Here is a 19,948-nt window from a genome sequence, read left to right as displayed (position 1 = left end):
AGTTTATTCCCCGGCGGAAATGGGCCTTGTTCAAATTGGTCACGCACTACGGTCACGAAAAAAAAAAAAGGTGGGTTTGGGTGTTAATAGTGGAGTCACGCCACATGGTGAGTGTGAACCGCCTCACGTCTTCACACTCGGGCTCGTGCAGGAGGTGACAGCAGCTCGGCCTGCTGTAATTACTGAGAGCTGAATCTCACTCCACTGGCTTTTCGATAGGTTGCAAATGTGGAGTGCCAAATATAGCACGACTGCGTGCTAAAACTGGAGCCGAACTGTGAACTTATTTCAGTAGGCTGAAGGATCACATGAGGTTTCTACTGAAAAAGAGAGGAGGATCTTTATTTTAATTAGCTTTAAACCTTTCTAATCTAAAACTTTTCAAGCACCGTTGATTTGTATTTTATATGCACTGGTAAAATAAATAAATATCTTAGGCCCCAAACACACTAAAATGTTTTATAATTTTTGTAGCTTAAATGTTTACAGACTATATATAATATATATATATATATATATATATATATATATATATATATATATATATATATATATGTGTGTGTGTGTGTGTGTGTCAAAGACGGAAATATAAATGTTAAAATTTTTTTTTATAATATATATGAATTGTACTCTAAATACACATTTTTATTTTATTTTGTTGACAGCAAGGATTTTTACATTGAGTTTTATTAGTTTCCAATAAGCTTATACAATTAAATGTAGGTTATTTAAAAGTAATTTGTAAGCCAAGTCAAGCAAGGACAGAAAGAATAAAAAACTAAAATACTAATTAAATTAAATATTAAATTATATCAAATGCTAATTATATACAGTAAAAACATTAAAAAAAACATTTGATTTACATCAAAGGTTAAATGTTATTGCCAATAATTATTTTAAATTATTTGATTTCCTATAACAATGTTGACAAAACAAAATAGGTTAATTTTCCGTAAAAACAGTGAAGGGCAGATTCAATGACATTAAAATAATTGTTTTCATTTTTTCATTACAATTCATTGACGCAAAGGCACCTACCTCACCTTTAGCGCAACTGTCGTCACTGTCATGTGACGTCCAGCAGAGGGCGTCGCGTCTCGAGTGCGGGGACTGAACGTCCTCTTCTCTTTCTTTGATTGGCCAGCAAGGAACCTGACGGAGCGGGGCGGGTCCTTCGCGGGGTATCTCGCCCTCTGATTGGACAGGCGGCTCTAGAGTGACTGGAGCGCAGCGACGGAGAATCAAAGCAGCACAAACCCACTGCGCTCATGGCACCAAGGAGAATGGAGACCAAACCAGTCATTACCTGCCTCAAAACACTCCTCGTCGTCTATTCCTTCGTGTTCTGGGTGAGTGGACCTCATTCATTTGCGTTTTCGAGCGTTTAATGTTTTTTGCGGCATGTTGTGGAACATTTAAAGTGATTTATTATCATAATAAGGCGTTTGTTGCAACATTGCGCCACTGGAAAACAAGTGCATCTCCATCATGGCAGGGCTGGACCCCTCTGAGGCCATTAGAAACACAAATATGATCAAGTATGTCACTGATTCTGATCAAGAATATGATTGACAATGTGCATTTCAAGGTAAACGATGAAAAAAAAAAAAACGATGGTTTTTGATTATGTTGATTGTCATGATGATGTTGGCCATTATTCATAATGAATTAATATTGATGATCAAATAAGGTCATTTGCAGAACATTTTTACTCATTGATTGAATATTATTGTCCAAAAATGGACATATGCACAACATTCTAATTTGTTAATTGAATATAAAAATTGCCATATTATGGACATTATTAATTATAATTTAACTATGAATGCCCAAATATGGACATAAGCAGAATATGATGGATCATAAATTGAATGTTAATGTCCAAACATGGACATTTATTGAATATAATTGACCAAATCTGAACCCACAGACATTTACATTGTAAATAAAGTATTAATGTCCAAAATTGGACAGCTTCTAGACATTTAACAGGTTCATTAGAGTTGAAATGACCTTCATCATATCATTTGCATCCTCATTTTTTAGTAATGAACATGATGGTTTCTGTCTGTTGGAAGTCATTTGGATATTGTAACAGTCAACTGTGACATGGCACTGGTCTGACTGACATGTGAAGCATCCAATCACAGTTTGTTTAGTTTTTCTTCTCCGTTAAATATGTAATGCAACAATTAAAGACCAGCTTTCCCAGATTTGATACTATTAACCCGGCAAACTTTGGCAAATCCAATGACAAGACTAAGGCTGTACATTTGCATATGTAGGCTACATATTTGTAAGTTGAATCTTTTCAACATTATGTAATGTTTGTTAATGGCGAATGCATTATATTGTAAAGTGTTTTCGCAGTAGTTTTGTGGGTGAAGAAATGCAGTAGCCTGAGGAAATAGTTAAGAATTAGATAAATATTCCATTTTATCATTAATTATTCAAAAGAAATAGGAGAATGGAACAAAACTGGCCAAATAATTGAGCACATGTTCGATTTGATGTGATTAGTAAGCGATTCTTTATTGTACAATCAACACGATTCATTAAAATCTTCTGCCATACGGATTTGTCCTCAGATGTCAATTTAAATCTCATTTGATTTTTAACTAAGAATACAACCAAATATTTAAGAATACTAAAGCCGTGTTTCTTCACAAGAGTCTGGGCTTCAGATCTCATGTAGATCTCATCTCTAAACACTCGGGGTTTGTGTTAGGTAACCGTCTCCTTCACATTTCCTTCTGTGCTCTCTGGAGCATCAGTAATGCAGTGTGGCACATTCGCCACCAACCAGCGGCTGTTTAGCTCTCTGTCCATGTTTAATCTCATTCGGTACAATGATTCAGTGCCTGACCATAATCTAGGCCGTCTGGACCGAAACACCTCAGAGTAGATGCCATATTTATTTGAGAAAAACAATACGTTGAGTTCTGCCTCTCATAGCCTTGTTTTCATTCAGGTTATATGATCAAAAATTTATAAAACTATTTAATCAATAATCAGACTCATATGAGTTACATTTTTTTGAAGTTACACAAGTAGCATTTCAGCGCAAACCTATTTGTATTATTTACGAATGACTCACAACTCAGGCTATCTCTGTGGTAAATGTCCTGAAATGGCATATTTTTTATGAAGTAAGTGTCATTTTACATAAGTGTCAGTTACGTTGTATGTTAAGATCTTCCTCTCATAGCCTTGTTTCCATTAAAATGAAATCCAAATGGTCTAATATGATTAAAGTTTGTACAGTCTGAACCTTTAAGCTAGAATCGAACTCGTAGGAAAACAATTTAGCACTTTCGCAAGTAGTATATGGCTTGCACCATTTTAAACAGACATAAACTGAATTGTGAGTTTTTTGCATTCTGAGATTTTCTGATTACCTAAAATAGCATGTTTTTATTGTGCAATAATTTTTCATCACAAATACGCCTCCTTGTTTTTTTTATATTATTGTTTAATTTGCAATAATTTTGGACATTTATGTACATTTACTCATTATAGCATTAAATGTCTTAAGTATGATCTCAAACGTCTATTATGACAAAAATTTGAACTGTTTAATCGAGGAGCGAGTTCACTACAAATTCAGCACTTTCGCAAGTAGAATTTCTGCGCAAACCCTTGTCTCTTATTTACAAACGACTCTCAAATCAGTTTACCTCTGCAGTAAAATAACACTTTTATTAAGCAAATGTTTATTTTTTGCACGAAAATGCCTCATTTTTACACTATATAATTGCACAATTTGGCTGAGGCATTAATGTTTTTCTTTAAAAGAGACATTTAGACTATATACATTTCCTAGTAATTCGTCAAGTTATGTAGAAGAGTGTTCTCTCACATATATATTTGGAAAAGATGCAAATATTTCAGTGTACTTTGGCTTTTTAAAGAGACGAATCTGGTGCAACCAAAACAAATGATATGTAATTGCACAATTTGGGTAAAGAAATCCTTTTTAACATTATTGTACATTTCCTATTACTTATGTTAGCAGTAATTCATCAAATGAGCTATCTGGAATACATTTTGAGTATCTAACCAAACGATACTGATTTGAATCCGTATAGTTTGGTTAGATGTTTTGGCTGGTTGTTTGATTCACTCCTGTTTGTTGTACTTTTATCCAAAGCATCTTGTAGCTATAATTTAATGGGTACATTTCATAAGCATTTATGTTCATTCTTTGAAATGACATTGAAATGGAATAATTATGCAAAAGAACATTTGAAAACATTTCAGGTGAGCAGTTTCTGTGTTATTAGCATCACTAAACTGAATTGGACACTTGCTGAACACAAAAGTTACAAATGAGCTTTGAAATTCATGTGGAAAGAGGGAGCTAGTGAGGGCGTAATTGAAGCGAGATGTGAACATGGAGAAAATTAGAACGAGAGCATGTGAGTGACAAATGAAAATGGAGTTGGTGTCATTTCTTGGTTCACCAATTAGCTGTTCTGGACCTGTTGGGTTCATTCTGTTCATCTGAACACAGACAGATGGAGCAGTGTGTGTCCTGCTATTGACCCTCACAAACACATTCACACTCTCTGCTCTCCCAGAGGCAGATGGGAACAGATCAACTGGCCTGAGAAAAGATATTGCTGATAGGCCTGTTGCTTTGAACGAAACAACTAGTGCATTTCACACGTTGGGCCAGATTGTGTTTCACTTGTTAACATGCTGCTATTTGTGGAAAGACGCAACACGTTTCCAGCGTCAGGTCATTTTTGTGTCCTCACTGAAAGCGAAACTGCTTTAAAGTGGCACAGCTAATCATACCATGTTTGATGGTAATGATCTGTTTATTTATTTATTTATTTATTAACATATCTTTATTGCGAGGATTAACCCCTTGGGATGAAACATCTCGTTTTCGAGGGGGTCCTCCAGTACATCAAAGCAAATCACGTCTGTTCACGTCATGTTGGAATTAACGTAATTGCTAGTTTCCAACTAGTAAAAACCTATTATGTCAAAATCATGATTACAAGTTGAAAGGCAAGTTAGAGGTAGTTATTGGCTAAATATGTTGGTTCATTATAGGCAACATCATATGTTGTGTTTTCTTGGTGTATTTATTATGTGAAGTTGGAATTTGGACCAAAGTGATTTTTAAGTGTGCGAAGCTTGCAATTAACAATAAAATCACAAATTGATGTCACTTGTTGCTGTAAACTGTATTTAGTGGTGTACACTGTTAAAAACATGAAAAGGTTAAGGTTCTTCATTGGCATTGATGGTTCAGTGAAGGAAATTTAAAGTGCCCATAATATGGGTAATGAAAGGTTCACATTTTGGTTATGAGAGTCCCCAACAACAGGTTGACATGCATGCAAGGTCTAAAACCACTTTCATTGTCTAATAATATGTGTTTATTTTTACCTTACTTGCTCAACGACTCCCAAATGATTCGCTCAACGATTAGTTTTTCCAAACCCCTCCTTTGCATGATGCTAATCTGCTGTGATGGGTCCGATTGGTCTAATTTTCATTTGATCTTGGAAACCGCTATTTTACTGCTCTAAAAACAGCACCTATTGGCAAAGAATGAATTCGCATTTTCATTCAGACCAACGTGGAAAGACCAACAAGTGGGCGGGCAATATGCTAATGTTTCATGTTGACGTCAACATGAAAAGGCTTGGGATTAGTTTTAAAAAACGATTTGTATCCGTGTATATACTTATACACGGTGTACTTTCATAATTAAAACTTTACAGGATGTTTTAATTCACTTAGAACTAGGGGTGCACCGATCGAGATCGGCCGATCGTTAATGCGCATCTCGTCAGTAAAGCCGGTTCTCTAATCAGCGGTAAATTCCCTCAGGTGCGTAATTTCACATAGAGCCGCTGTTACTACTGACTAGTTTTTAACTGACTAGTTGCGCAAATAAACGCTGATGATGAACTTGGATTTGCGCTAGGGCTGCACGATATTGGGAAAAAATGACATTGCGATATTTTATTTTTCTGCGATATATATTGCGATATGAAATCTAATCAAATTTTTTAGACAATTTACAAACAAAAATTGGGGTGATAATAATTTACAAACAAAAATTGGGGTGAGCACACTTACATTCTCATTTTAAATGATTTAAACATCGACACCATCGTGTGAATTGATTAATATGCGCGAGGGAGAGAGAGCAAGACAGCCCTCGTGTTGTTTGAAGACTGTGAGCGTGCGGCCGATCGCTCTCTCTCTCTATCTCTCCTCGTTCAGACTGTCAGCCCAAATCCCATTTTTCTGCAAATCTGATTGAAATCCGATCATATTTAGGTAGTCTAAACAGCAACACATTTTCATGACATAAGACAACATCTGAATTGCAAACTGTATTGTTATTTTTAGCGTAGGCATAACATTGCAATGGCATTGTCATAGAATCCAATGCAGATATTCAATCAAATTAAAGAGCATTGCACAACACATGAATCAGATTTGAACCATTGCATTTACACAGTGTGGACAGTCAGTAATCTAGATTGGATATGCACAAAAATCAGATTTGGGCTGACAGTCTGATCAAGGCTAAAAGCACGTGCTGGATGGAAATACAAACGAAAATGTCAAAAGATCTATCTGAAGAAATTCTGTTCCCTTTCATTCATAATGTTTCCCCCTTAAAACTGGTAAATGCATTTCTGCTCATCTTCCAAGTGGATGTTTCTACTACAGTCTGTACAAAAATAATTCAAACCTTTTCTAATCCCTGGTTTAAACACTGATATTATCTAGAGATACAGAAAAAAAGTAATGTGTTCCCATTGATAGAAATCTGGATCTCTAGATCTTAAATTAGCATCAGGATTGCAGTACAGTACATTCATTCAGTTCAGATTTCAATGCAGTAGACATTATGAAAGCTTAGGATGTAAGGTAACACCTCATGCCACCTTTTCTCTATGTACCTTTGATTGGAAAAGACCCTGTGATGGTAAGAATGCCTTGTTTTTCCCTGAAAACCTGGGAAATTCCCAATGCATACTAATAATTGGTAATGAATATTCTTTAAAGATAGATCATTGGCAGGTTTGCTGCAATAAATGCTCTTTATTGAATCACCCAGTGCTGAATCTTGGGTAGCTTTTTATTGACAAGTCATGATTTGGGATTCATGATGATTGACATTTGATTGTTTGAGCGTGTAATGTTGTTCCCGTAGGTTTCATCAGCTCGGGATGTGACAGTATGACTTTGCAGTGTCTGTGTAACTGATACATACCAATGGCATGTGTCTGTGTGTGATCCCAGAGTTCCCAGCATCTTAAAAGTGGCCACTCAACTGAGACTGCTCTGCTCTCGGTTACTGAAGCCCTGCGACTAGCAATAGCAGCTTCAAAATCCTCAGTACTCATCTTACTGGACCTGTCTGCTGCTTTTGACACTGTTAATCACCAGATTCTCCTGTCCACCCTCAGAAAGATGGGCATCTCTGGAACTGCACTCCTGTGGGTTAAGTCCTACCTCTCTGACAGATCCTTCAGTTTGTCTTGGAGGGGTGATGTTTCTAAGTCACAACACCTTGCTACTGAGGTTCCTCAAGGCTCAGTACTTGGACCACTTCTCTTCTCCATCTACATGACGTCATTAGGATCTGTCATTCAGAAGCATGGCTTTTCTTATCACTGCTACGCTGATGACACCCAACTCTACTTCTCATTCCAGCCAGATGACCCGACGGTAGCTGCTCGCATTTCAGCCTGTCTGAGTGACATTTCTAGCTGGATGAATGACCATCACCTTCAGCTTAACCTTACGAAGACAGAACTCCTGGTGTTTCCAGCTAACCCATTGCTTCATCACAACTTCTCTAGGAGTTGTGATGGATAATCAGTTAAGCTTCACAGACCACATTGCTACAACGACCCGCTCCTGCAGGTTTGCCTTATACAACATTAGGAAGATTAGACCCTTCCTGTCAGAGCAAGCCACCCAACTTCTTGTCCAAGCTCTTGTTCTCTCCAGACTGGACTATAGTAATGCTCTCCTGACGGGCCTTCCTGCATGTACTGTCAAGGCTCTACAATTGATCTAGAATGCAGCAGCGAGGGTTGTCTTCAATGAGCCAAAAAAAAGCTCATGTCACTCCTCTCCTCATCAGGTTACACTGGCTACCAATAGCCGCCCGCATCAAATTCAAGGTACTGATGCTTGCCTACAAGACGACCACTGGCACGGCACCAACATACCTAAACCCACTGGTTAAATCTTATGTGCCCTCCAGAAGTTTGCGCTCTGCAAGTGAACGACGCCTTGTGGTGCCATCCCAAAGAAGTTCAAAATCACTCTCACTGACCTTTTCCTGGACTGTGGCCAGCTGGTGGATTGACCTCCCAATCTCAATTCGTACAGCTGAGTATTTACTGAAAGCGAAAGTGAAAGTGACGTGACAATCAGCCAAGTATGGTGACCTATACTCAGAATTCGTGCTCTGCATTTAACCCATCCGAAGTGCACACACACAGAGCAGTGAACACACACACACACTGTGAACACACACCCAGAGCAGTGGGCAGCCATTTATGTTGCGGCGCCCGGGGAGCAGTTGGGGGTTCGATGCCTTGCTCAAGGGCACCTAAGTCGTGGTATCGAAGGTGAAGAGAGAACTGTACATACACTCCCCCCACCCACAATTCCTGCCGGCCCGAGACTCGAACTCACAACCCTTTGATTGGGAGTCCGACTCTCTAACCACTAGGCCATGACTTCCCAAAAAAAAAAAAAAAAAAAAAAAAAAAAAAAATAGTGACGTGACATTCAGCCAAGTATGGTGACCCATACTCAGAATTCGTGCTCTGCATTTAACCCATCCGAAGTGCACACACACAGAGCAGTGAACACACACACACACTGTGAACACACACCCAGAGCAGTGGGCAGCCATTTATGCTGCGGCGCCCGGGGAGCAGTTGGGGGTTCGATGCCTTGCTCAAGGTCACCTAAGTCGTGGTATTGAAGGTGGAGAGAGAACTGTACATGCACTCCCCCCACCATACAATTCCTGCAATTCCTTATATTAGTGATGCACCGAAATGAAAATTCTGCGCCGAAACCGAAAATTTAGGATGCACTTGGCCGAAAACCGAAACTGAAGCCGAAAATGGCTTCTTTTAAAAACATATAATTATATAGCTTGGATTTAATGGATCTGAATTGAAAAATCACAATATAATAATCAAACTTTTATTAACAGTTACATAACAAAACATAATTTTTTTGTTTACAATAAATATAAATAATAATTATTCTTCAAGTTTTATGTTCCATCAAATAAAATAGTTTTTTAAAAATTGTGCAAAAAAATCCACAATTTTGGAGATTTTTGCAGAACAAATGTTACATATTGCAACTTTGGTGTCCTCTCGTATAGGGCTGTCACTTTTGTGAAAAAAAAATCCTGTTCGATTTTTGAGACATAGGCAAAGTGTTCATTGAATCGTTAGTAAATTGCCTATATTTGGCGTTGATCCGTTTTTCAACGCCAAATATAGGCAAATCCACCGACAACTAAACAGGCATTAGGGCAAACCTAAAGAGGGCGCTTGAGACGCGCATAAGTCAGCAATGTGGACTGCCATAACATCAATGAAAAACATTACTGAAGGCTACATTGATATTATGCACTAATAGACTGTGTGTGTTTGTGTGTGTGTGTGTGTGTGTGTGTCAGAACCTGCAGTTGCTGTGTGACGCGCGTTCGCTGCGAGCATATAGTGACGAGCTGGACGCGCTCCGAGAGAAGGCCGTTAAAATCGATTCCCTGTTTTCGTTTTCGAAACTTGTGTTGGTTGGTCCGATCGATTGTGCAGCTTTTGTGACAAGCTTTTTTTGATTGTGACAGCCCTTTGACATGCTTAATCTTTGACAGGCAGACGCGTGATAACAGCTCGACTGTGAGTGAAACCTAAGCGCTTGCTCACGGATGGGAGGGGCGGGTGACATTCATTTTTGGTTTACGTTTTCGGCTGTTTTTTTTATATCGGCCCGAAACCGATAATGCCATTTCGGCCGAAGATTTTCGGCGGCCGAAATTTCGGTGCACCCCTACCTTATATATATATATATATACTCATATATATATATAAATAAAATGGATCAATACATCAATCAATCAAATGTCTAATGCTGTGTTCACACCAAACGCGAAGAGCATCAAATTCGCGTCTAGTTTGCCGCTTATACATTTTGAATGCATTCGCGCGTCTAGAGCAAAATAGACGCGCATAGAAAGCATAAGTTTGATGCGAAATTGCTGCGCGTCCAAGGCAAAATCCGCTTCTTGTGGGAGGGACAAGTGCTAGGCGGTTGTCTGTTTGCAAGATGGCGGGAAGGCCATGGGTCGATAAACGTGTAAGTGACTCAAACGTTAAATGTGTATTTACAACACACTCTTCCAAGCGAGGTCCTTTTTATTCCTGAAATATGAACTTGTGTGTGATACTTGTGTCATGTAGCTCCGGTTGACTGCTCACTGACATCATCAGTCGTTCCTCCATGTTGAATGAGTGACTCCTGAGCAGGCTCCTGATTGGTTAACGCTAGTGTTGTCAAAAGACCCGGTACTTCGGTTCAAAGTCGGTACAAAAAAAATGAAAATGTGACGGTACCAGGTTTCTTTAAGTACCGGTGGTACCGAGGACCCAGTCAACCCAGTTCTTGACACATACAGCGCTATGATTTCAAAGAAGCAGAAAACGCAGACGGAATCTCAAAATCCAGTTATGAAAATGAAACATCTTAATATGGACAGTCACGGAATTTGTCAAAGTTAGCATAAATTAATCAAATCAAATCTCCGTATGGATCAGTAGCTGTAATGTTAAGCCACAAAAGTTGGTTGAAATATGAATCCTGCATGTTCTGCGCGTCTCTGTGTGAATGAATGGCAGAGACGTGCGGGTTTGTTTACTACATAGACTGAAGCGCGTGATGCTTGCAGTAATTTCAGCATAAATACATAAACAACATCACCAAAATTGTTCTGAGTCACTTCACAAATATTTTACCGTTTAATTTGAGTAAAACCAGTGTCAAAATAAAAGTAGCCCGTCAAAATAAGTTCATTTTTACATAAAGGCATTGTGCTAGAAATATTACTATTATTTAATAGAATGTATCTGATACTGCTACTACTGTTTTATTTTTTAAAGAAATAAATCACACAATATTTCTTCCATGTTTAAATTTTAATAGAAAATCCCCGTTATTTATCAAAAAAAATGTTTACATTTAATTGACAAATTTATAAAAAAAAAAAAAAAAAATTAAAAAACATAATTGTAAATAAGTATAAAGAATGGCATTGGTTTTATTTTTATTGATAAAAAGTGTTTTTTCTTTTTTTAATTAGAATATTTTTGTGTTTTGCTTTGATACCGAAATTGATACCGAGAACCGTGGATTTTCAATGGTATCGGTACCGAATACTGAAATTTTGGTACCGTGACAACATTAGTTAACGCAACGCGAATTGACGCCAAAGTTCACACTTTTCAACTCGGGCGGCAGACGCGCATTTGCATCAAACGCTAAATGCACAAAAAGCACCATTCGCGCCAGATGCTCAATTCGCGTCATTGGAGCAAACGACTTATTCCGCGCGAGAGACCTCCAGACATGCGTAAACGCATCTTTACATTGACTTAATATTGAAATCATTCGTGCCAGACGGTCTATTCGCTTTTGGTGTGAACACAGCATAATGATGCAATGTAGTGATGTTACGCTTAAGATATCGACTGTTGTTGTGTCATAAGATTACTGGTCTTATGGACTTGATTTTTTTTATAATTATTTATTTTTCTTATTTAAAAAAGTCTAGGCCTATTTTTTGGGTACATGAGGTGAAAATGATATATATTAAGACAGATTAAGGTACTGTATACCTTCATAATGTTAGCATTAGCATCGTTTTTCTCTATCAAAATGGAAAATGCAAACAAATAAACCCAGTTTACCAAGCATTTGCAGAGTGTAAAGTTTCTTTAGGTAGCCTATTTCATGACATAAACTGTTCATATACTGTTGATGTGATATGCAAGTTATTAAAGGGTGCTACTAGACCTATTTGGCCAGTGTTATTAGCACTGCCAGTCTTGTTAATTACATACAGACAATTAAGGGCTCATCTGGTCCGGTTGACCCAGTAGCCTTTGGTGTTATCATGGAAATGAGTGTTGAGCACCACAGTGCCACTGATATATTCTGTCTTTTCATGTGCGGAGGCTATGATGCTTAGCGCCGATGCTCTGTTTGTTTCTCCTTAAGCTTGTTAATATTTTATCTTGTGTTTACTTTTCTGCGTAATTGATCCCTTTGGAGGGCAGAGGTGGCGTGATCAAACAGAGATTTATTCAGATAGAACTTCACCATCAAAACTGAAGGAACTGGGAAACATTTGATCTTTCATATTGTACACAAATTAAGTCATGGTTTAACTGTGTTTTATTGTTCACCTCTTTAACCCAAACGTGAACCATTTAGACAAAAACATAGTTTTCTTTGAGTTTACATTGTACCTGTACTTTAAAGTGACATTTTTTTTGTCCAGTGTTATTTTTTAATTTTTTGCAGACATATAAAACAGCATTAAATCAGTTACTGATGGAGTTTCTTTTTTCATCAGAACAGATTTGGAGAAATTCAGCATCACGTCACTTGCTCACCAATGGATAATCTGCAGTGAATGGGTGTCGTCAGAATTAGAGTCTGAACAGCTGATAAAAACAACATAAGTAATCCACACCACTCCAGTCCATCAATTAACATCTTGTGAAGAGAAAAGCTGCAGGTTTATAAGAAACAAATCCATTATTAAAGCATTTTAACTTTAAACCGTCACTTCCGGCCAGATGATTAAACCATAATCCATAATAACACTTCCTCCAGTAAAAAAGTCTATTGACCACTCGCATTTTTTTTATATCCCTTGTAAACTATGTTTGCAGTGCATCTTTCTCTCCTGAGTCAGACGAGATGACTGTCACTGAGAGAAGCAATATTTTAGACTCAGATTTTAGCTAGAAGCAATGTTTTGAAATAAAAAAAAAAAAAAAAGTGACTTAAAAACACTTTTATTATTGTGGATTATTGTGATGTTTATGTCAGATATTTGGACTCTAATTCTGACGGCACCCATTCACTGCAGAGGATCCATTGGCGAACAAGTGATGGGAGTCTAAAATTTTCCAAATCTATTGCAATGAAAAAAGACACATATACACCTATTGAATGGCCTGAGGGTGAATAAATCTTCAGCAATTTTTCAATTTTGGATGAGCTGTTCCTTTAAGAATCCTTTAGTGATAGGACTCATCCAGTTAAATCTTTACAGCTCTGTGTCCCTTCTCTAAGTTCAGGGACACAATTAAATTGAATTGAGATCTGATTGGTTCTGAGTGACTTTGTTGGGAAGGAAAATAGATAGAGGATTGCAAAGGCCAAATATCCCATTCTTGATTGGGAGTTAATGTGAGCAATGCATTCAGATGTTGATTATGAAAGGTGAGAGTGTTCAACTGTAACGTCCCGTTTGTGTGCGTGTCATGGGTTTAATAGTGTGTTGAGGGTGTTTAATGGTGGATGAGAGCTTTTTAAGGTTATTCCTTGTCTGGATGTTTGAACTATACAGTGATTATGTGTGAAATCATAACTGTTAAATGTTGCTCCTGTCAACCTACCAAGAAAGCAAATGTGTCCTTCAGCAAGGACGCATTCAATTGTCCAAAAGTTATAGTAAAAGAAATATGGTTTAATGTTACAAAAGGTGTTTCTTTTGAACTTTCTATTTATTAAAAAATCATATAAAGCAGCACAACTGTTTTCAACATTGCTTATAATGAGAAATGTTTCCTGAGTAGCAAATCGGCATATTTGAATGATTTCTGAAGGATCATGTAACACTGAAGATTGAAGTAATGATGAGCTTTGGAATAAATTACATTATAAATTATATGCAATAGAAAACAGCTATTTGGAAAGTCTCTCTCATCTGCATTCCTGGAATATTCCCAATTAGTTCCCGGCTGTGGAATTTAAAGGTGGCTGGAATTGCTGTCTTAAGGTCCTGGAATGAAACCATGAACAGTTTTACACAGGCCTGCTAATGAAAGAGGTGCTATTATTAGCCGCTAGCTTGAGTCGTGGTGCTAGATGCTTGTGTTTGCTTTGTTTTGACATGGTGATTTTAGGTATGCTTTTTCATAAGATATCAGCATGTAGCACAGGTTTCTTTTTTGTGCAAAAATCATTTTTAACTTTAAAATTATTCATTTTATATTAGTTGTTATGTTGTGTAACTTTAAGCATGCTAGGAACTCCTGAGTTGTAGACTAGCTGTTAGCATGCGTTTTCTGACATGTTGAACCTTTTGAGTCTATTTCCTCATCCTGGATTTAATCTGGATTTTTATGATTTCTGATGAATTGAACTGACTAATCCAGCTGTTCTTGTTTTAACCATAAATTGAACAAAAGTTTGTAACGCTTTTGCTAATGAAGCTTTCTCTTGTGATTATTGAAGTGCCCTTTTACATACTTAAAAAATACGCTTATTATGAAAATAATATACTTTATGAGAATATATCTAAATGCAATTTTTTTTACATACTTAAATAAGACTTAAGTACATCTTTATTCATAATTTCATAATTATGTTGCTTTGAAACGTGTATATTTAAGTGTGTACTTAAGTGTGTTAATAAACAGTAATTATAGTATACTCTTTTTTTTTTTTTTCCACTTAAGTGGCTTTTTGTTTCAATAATATGATCTGTGACAACAGTTTTAATTTTTTTTTAGAAATGTATGCTACTTTTAAGATTTGAAGTACACTACAAATGCACAATCAGTATAATTAAACGCTATTCTTTTTCATAATTTTTCTTAAGGATTTTTAGAATTTTTTTTTCCTTGTTGCTAGGGATTTCTGAACAGTTGCTAAGGTGTTGGGTGGTTGCTACGTGGTTGTTTACTGCCCAAAGCCAAAAAGAGACTTGCTCCCATTGTTGCTCTTGTTTCAAGTATAAATCAAACAAAAATTAGTGAGGCAATTTGCTAATGAAGATTTCCTTTGTGACAAAGAAGTATATTTCAGCATACAAAATACTTATTGCAGAAATAAAATACTTTAAAATATATACTTAGGTGCAAACTGAATGTAATGTTTTCAGACACTGAATTGTGTTATTTGCAATTATTTGTAAAGATGTAATAGTTTAAATTTATATTAAATGCAATAATTTGAGCTTAAAGGTACAGGTTGTAGGACCTGCCACTAGAGGGTGGACTTCCTAAACAATAGCAATCGCGTGGTTTGATGACGCTAAGAAAGAGCATGGAATGATAGGATTTGTTGTCTTCTACCCAACCGCTGACGGCCATCAATCAGACGGAAAGATAAATCATGGATTTAACGCATGAGGTAAAGTTTTATAAATGTTGTTTGATGTCATAATTTTATTATATTGAATTAGACCCGAGTAATGGAAGGTTAACAACCAAATATGTGGCAAAATGCGAGTTCAACGATTTGCGCGAGTAGATTAACGTTACATACAAAGTCAATGCAAAGACGCGATCACACTATGGATCAGATGCGTCCTCGCGTGGGTGTAGAGACACGATGCCCCGCATTTGGCGTGTATACCCCATAATACTAATCTTGTTGATCGTTATAATAGCATACATTTTCTGTAAAGATACGAATCAAGCAACTCAAGCGATATCGGCATCTCTTTCTAGTTGAAGATTGTCGCGAAGCTCTCTCCATCTAAAAAATGTAGCACCGATATTGATCCTCGCTCTTTCTCTCCTCTTGTCCCAAAATCTTGGGTCGTTTGATTGGCCCATACGCTTACGTTTACGGGAGCTGTCCTTGTCGACAGAACCAGCGGTAGACGGTAAACAGTAATTATGTTCTATAAATAAGTAACACAATCCACCATAAAACGTGCAAGAAGTAAATAAGAACAGCTTGAAGCAAGCTAGTTGTTTGCTGGACGCTAGACACTACTTCCACATGTGTCCACAACACTGTTGTCATGTGGTTTCTATGTCAGTAAAGGCGGTAACAAAGGGTAACTGACGTCATTGACAGGCGACTGCACTGCCCCGTGTCACTGTTTAGAATGGGCATTTTCTCATGATTTACAAGTAGTTGAAAGCATTAAAGATATTGTTATTAATCAGCTGGACAAAATATATAACATTAGCCTGGTGGTTTTTGGATATTTTACTGCAAATATCTTACAAATTGTACCTTTAAAAGTACTTTTAAAAAAGTAGTTATTTAGTAATTATTTATATTGTCTTTAAAATATGTTTAAAAGTGTACTTATGAGTGTATTTAAGTGTGTTAATAAACAAGTCATTATAGTATAACTTTTTTTAAGTGCCCTTTTATTTCGGTAATACTATCAAGTACAGTTAAAAAAAAATGTTTTAAGATTTGCACATTCATTATTCATGTACTTCTTTTTCACAAAGTCTTTCTTGTTTTAAGAAAATTAACAACCATAAATAATAGGGGACTAAATTTGTATAGTGTGTTCATAACATAAGGTTAAGTGTCGAAGTTTGTTACTAAGGGTTGTTAGTGTTAATGAGATGACAACCAAAATAAACTGTTTCCCTATTAGCATAAGCGTTCTCATTTCCCGTTCTGTTAAACACTGATGTAGGGATCACTATTTTTGTTTTCAATAGAATACCAATATTTTTCAAGGCAGTATCATTGATATCGATATTGATACAATACTTCTGAACTCAATTTTTTTAAATTCTAAAGTAAATAAAATACTTAATTTAAATTTTTAATTCTCTTCAGTTTTTAAATTTATGAAATTATTAAGTTACTAAGAGTAAAATGGCTAATGATAACCACTTAACTTTGTTTAAAACGCATTTTATCATTCGATATGCCTTAATTGTAATTTATTAGGTTATATTTTTGTTTACACATGGTTCAAATATGTTTTTTTATTTTCACATGATTTGAATCTACAAATACTACAGTTGAACTATGGTCACTTTAGTAAAACCAAGATTAATTTTCATAAGGGACTGTTGAATGCATAATATGTAACCTTTATTTTGACAGTGTATGATTCAGGGGCGTAGTTTATGGGGGGGATGGGGGGTAACCCCTCCCCCCCAATATTCAAATCCATCAGTTACAACCCCCCCAATATTTCAACATGAAAATCACAGTAGATCAAATGAAAAATATAATATGAAAAAATAGAATTCATTTATTTTGTAAAAATAATTTTGTTCCTAATCAAATATGAGTATGTCATAATAAATCAGACAAAAAATACTCCCCCTCCATTGAACCTATTGGTAACGCCCAAACAATGAGTCGCACTCTCACTAAAACAAGCGAGTGGTGTTTGAATGGGAGAGCACACGGTAAATGTTAACGCCAAAAATGAAGAGAAGCGCTGCACAGCGGACTATATTTAACTGCTGGTCAGAGAGAGATGCAAAAAAAAAAATAAAAAAAATAAAGCATGTACTGAGAATGAGGTATGAGAATATTGTGTAATAGTTACACACCACATATATTTTAGCTAGCTAATCCATTGCAATGTATTTAGCTATAACTATCAGTATAACAAGTTACCAAAGCAGCTGTCTGTTTTGCTAGTATATTTTTCAATAGTGTCTGACGACAAAAGAATTCACATCGGTGTTTGTTTTCTTACTAAATTAATCTGACTTTTGAACGAATTGGATGAATTAACGATTTAAGTGGCTAACTCATTAAAACAGTGAAACACTTAATTTCTTTCTTTTGATAATCTCTACTGTTAGAATTTTATGAATGATGATTATACACAAATTTCATAACGTTATGAGGTGTATAATCTCTTAACATGTTTTTATAACAGATTCGAGGTAAATATAGCTGCAGGGTAGAAAAGTCAGCAGAGGGAGAGGAGGAGCAGGTGATCAGGTAAAGAAGATGCCATTCAATCAATAAAATAAAATGGGAAACAGTATAGAAAAACAGCAGCTTTGTAAAGTTAGGCTATACATTAATGCCTTTAATGTTTTAAAGATGTGTTTCCCTTTAAAAAAAATTAAAATGCATTAAGGTGAAATGTAAAAATCTTAAAATAAATGTCTAAATGTTGTCTTTTTCATATTTGTATATGTTGAATTTGTAATCAGTTAAAGCATGTTGCCAGATAGATAGATAGATAGATAGAAGAAATAAATTATCCAATAACAATACACATAAAAAAAAATGTTTTTGAAAAAAATAATTGGCAGCATACAACGTTCAACCCCCCCAATGTTCAAACCAAATCTACGCCCTTGGTATGATTTACATTAACATTAGAAAATAGAATATGATCAGTATTATCTTTTAACGTTCAATTTCAATAAATGTAATTGCACAAATTATTTAGGTTAATTAAATTTTTATGAAATAACTCAAACATGTTTTTTTTCTGTCCTTTGATAAGCATTGTTCAGGGCTGCCTTTCCCAAAGGTTTTATGCTATCCTACAAAATTATTTACTAACATAGCTTATTAGTCCAATTCAATGCATTATTTTTTTGTTAAATAAACAAAATCAGTGGTAAATAAAACACTCCTTAGTATCGATATTTTTTGTTTGAGTATCGTTATGTTCGATACTCGCATCAGTATCAATGTATCGATACTTCTGTTCGATTCACTCAATCCTTCACAGATGCACTCTTTGAATAGCAGTTGAAAGTCTTTTATTTAGAAAAGATCTATTTGTCTCTGTCTGTTTTTGCTTTCATTTTCCACCATTTCTCTGTTTTATCTATCCATATATTCATCTGTCGTTTCCCGCTAACCATCAAATACACAGTCAATTTAGTCTTGGACAGATCGCTCTGATTTAAGGCAGTGGTGGCCTCTATTTCCCCGTCAGCTGACTCACTGAATAATGTGACGGACCTTTCAGCCCCGAGACGGTGTCATAGAGACGCTGACTCTCGCTGGCCGTTTTCCGTTGAGTCTGATTTAACATTTCTCAGAAACGGAGTTGGAGAGAATGAGGCTGAAAGGCCAGTGCTTCTGACAGCTGTAGATGGCCATTAAACATGCGGCGGACGGTCTAACCCACCCACTCATAGCAAACAGTACTTATCGTCAAGCCGCAGTGGATCACGATGATGTACGGCACTCTAATGGCCGAGATAGAGAAAGAAAGAGCAATAGAGTGGAAGAAAAGGGAAAATTAACAGCTCAATCTGAGCTGCCACAATTTAAGACCACATATGACAACAGCCTTAGGAAGAAGGGAAGCAAAACAAGCTGGATAATAAGCCGGGATTTTAGTTTTCTTTATGCATTGTTCATCTTTTGGGGTTTAAAATTGAGCACTGCACTGGAAAGATGTAAAACTGCACTATATAGGGAACGTGAGCGAAAATCAGTGACTTTGATGACAACTACTGTGCATTGTGCATGGAAGAGGATATCAAACTGGGCCGCAAAGGCCTCATAGATATTAAATTCTTTTTTTGTTGTTATTTAATAAAAAATGTTTTCAAACAGGTTTGCTGTTCACAAAAATATTTTACTTTAATCTTATTTAATAAAAGATTTTTCAAATAAGTGGGATTTACAAAATGTACCTTTTTTAGGATTTTTTTTATTTATTAATGTATTCATTAATGAAAGGTGTTTACAAACAATAGATAGGATCAACAATTGTTTTTATTATTTAATAAAAAGTGATTTCGATTAGAGGTTCAAAAGGGAACCACTTTTAAAAAATTGTTTTTAATGAAAGGGGTTTTTGAATTTGTGAGGACCCCATAGGATTCACAAAATTGTATATATGGGTCAAAGACGTTAAGATGTCTGCATCAAAAGAAATGTACAAAAGTGATTTTGTGTCCATAGAAAGCACATTAAATGTAAGTAAATG

At 36.1% G+C, this 19,948-nt stretch overlaps 1 protein-coding gene across 1 annotated transcript in view; it reads left to right on the top strand.

The window, feature by feature from the left end:
* The first annotated feature begins 1,193 nt into the window (after positions 1-1,193).
* LOC132131244 (tetraspanin-7-like) overlaps positions 1,194-19,948 on the top strand; it is a 31,779-nt gene continuing 13,024 nt past the window's right edge. The window contains exon 1 of the mRNA XM_059543266.1: positions 1,194-1,349. Within this exon, the coding sequence (XP_059399249.1) occupies positions 1,269-1,349 (81 nt within the window). The 5' untranslated portion in view covers positions 1,194-1,268. The remainder of the gene's footprint in view (positions 1,350-19,948) is intronic.

The sequence above is a fragment of the Carassius carassius genome, chromosome 48 (genome assembly GCF_963082965.1).
Source record: "Carassius carassius chromosome 48, fCarCar2.1, whole genome shotgun sequence".
NCBI classification, from domain to species: domain Eukaryota; kingdom Metazoa; phylum Chordata; class Actinopteri; order Cypriniformes; family Cyprinidae; genus Carassius; species Carassius carassius.
Note: the sequence above shows the minus strand (reverse complement) of the source record. Positions and strands in the feature narration are given on the sequence as shown.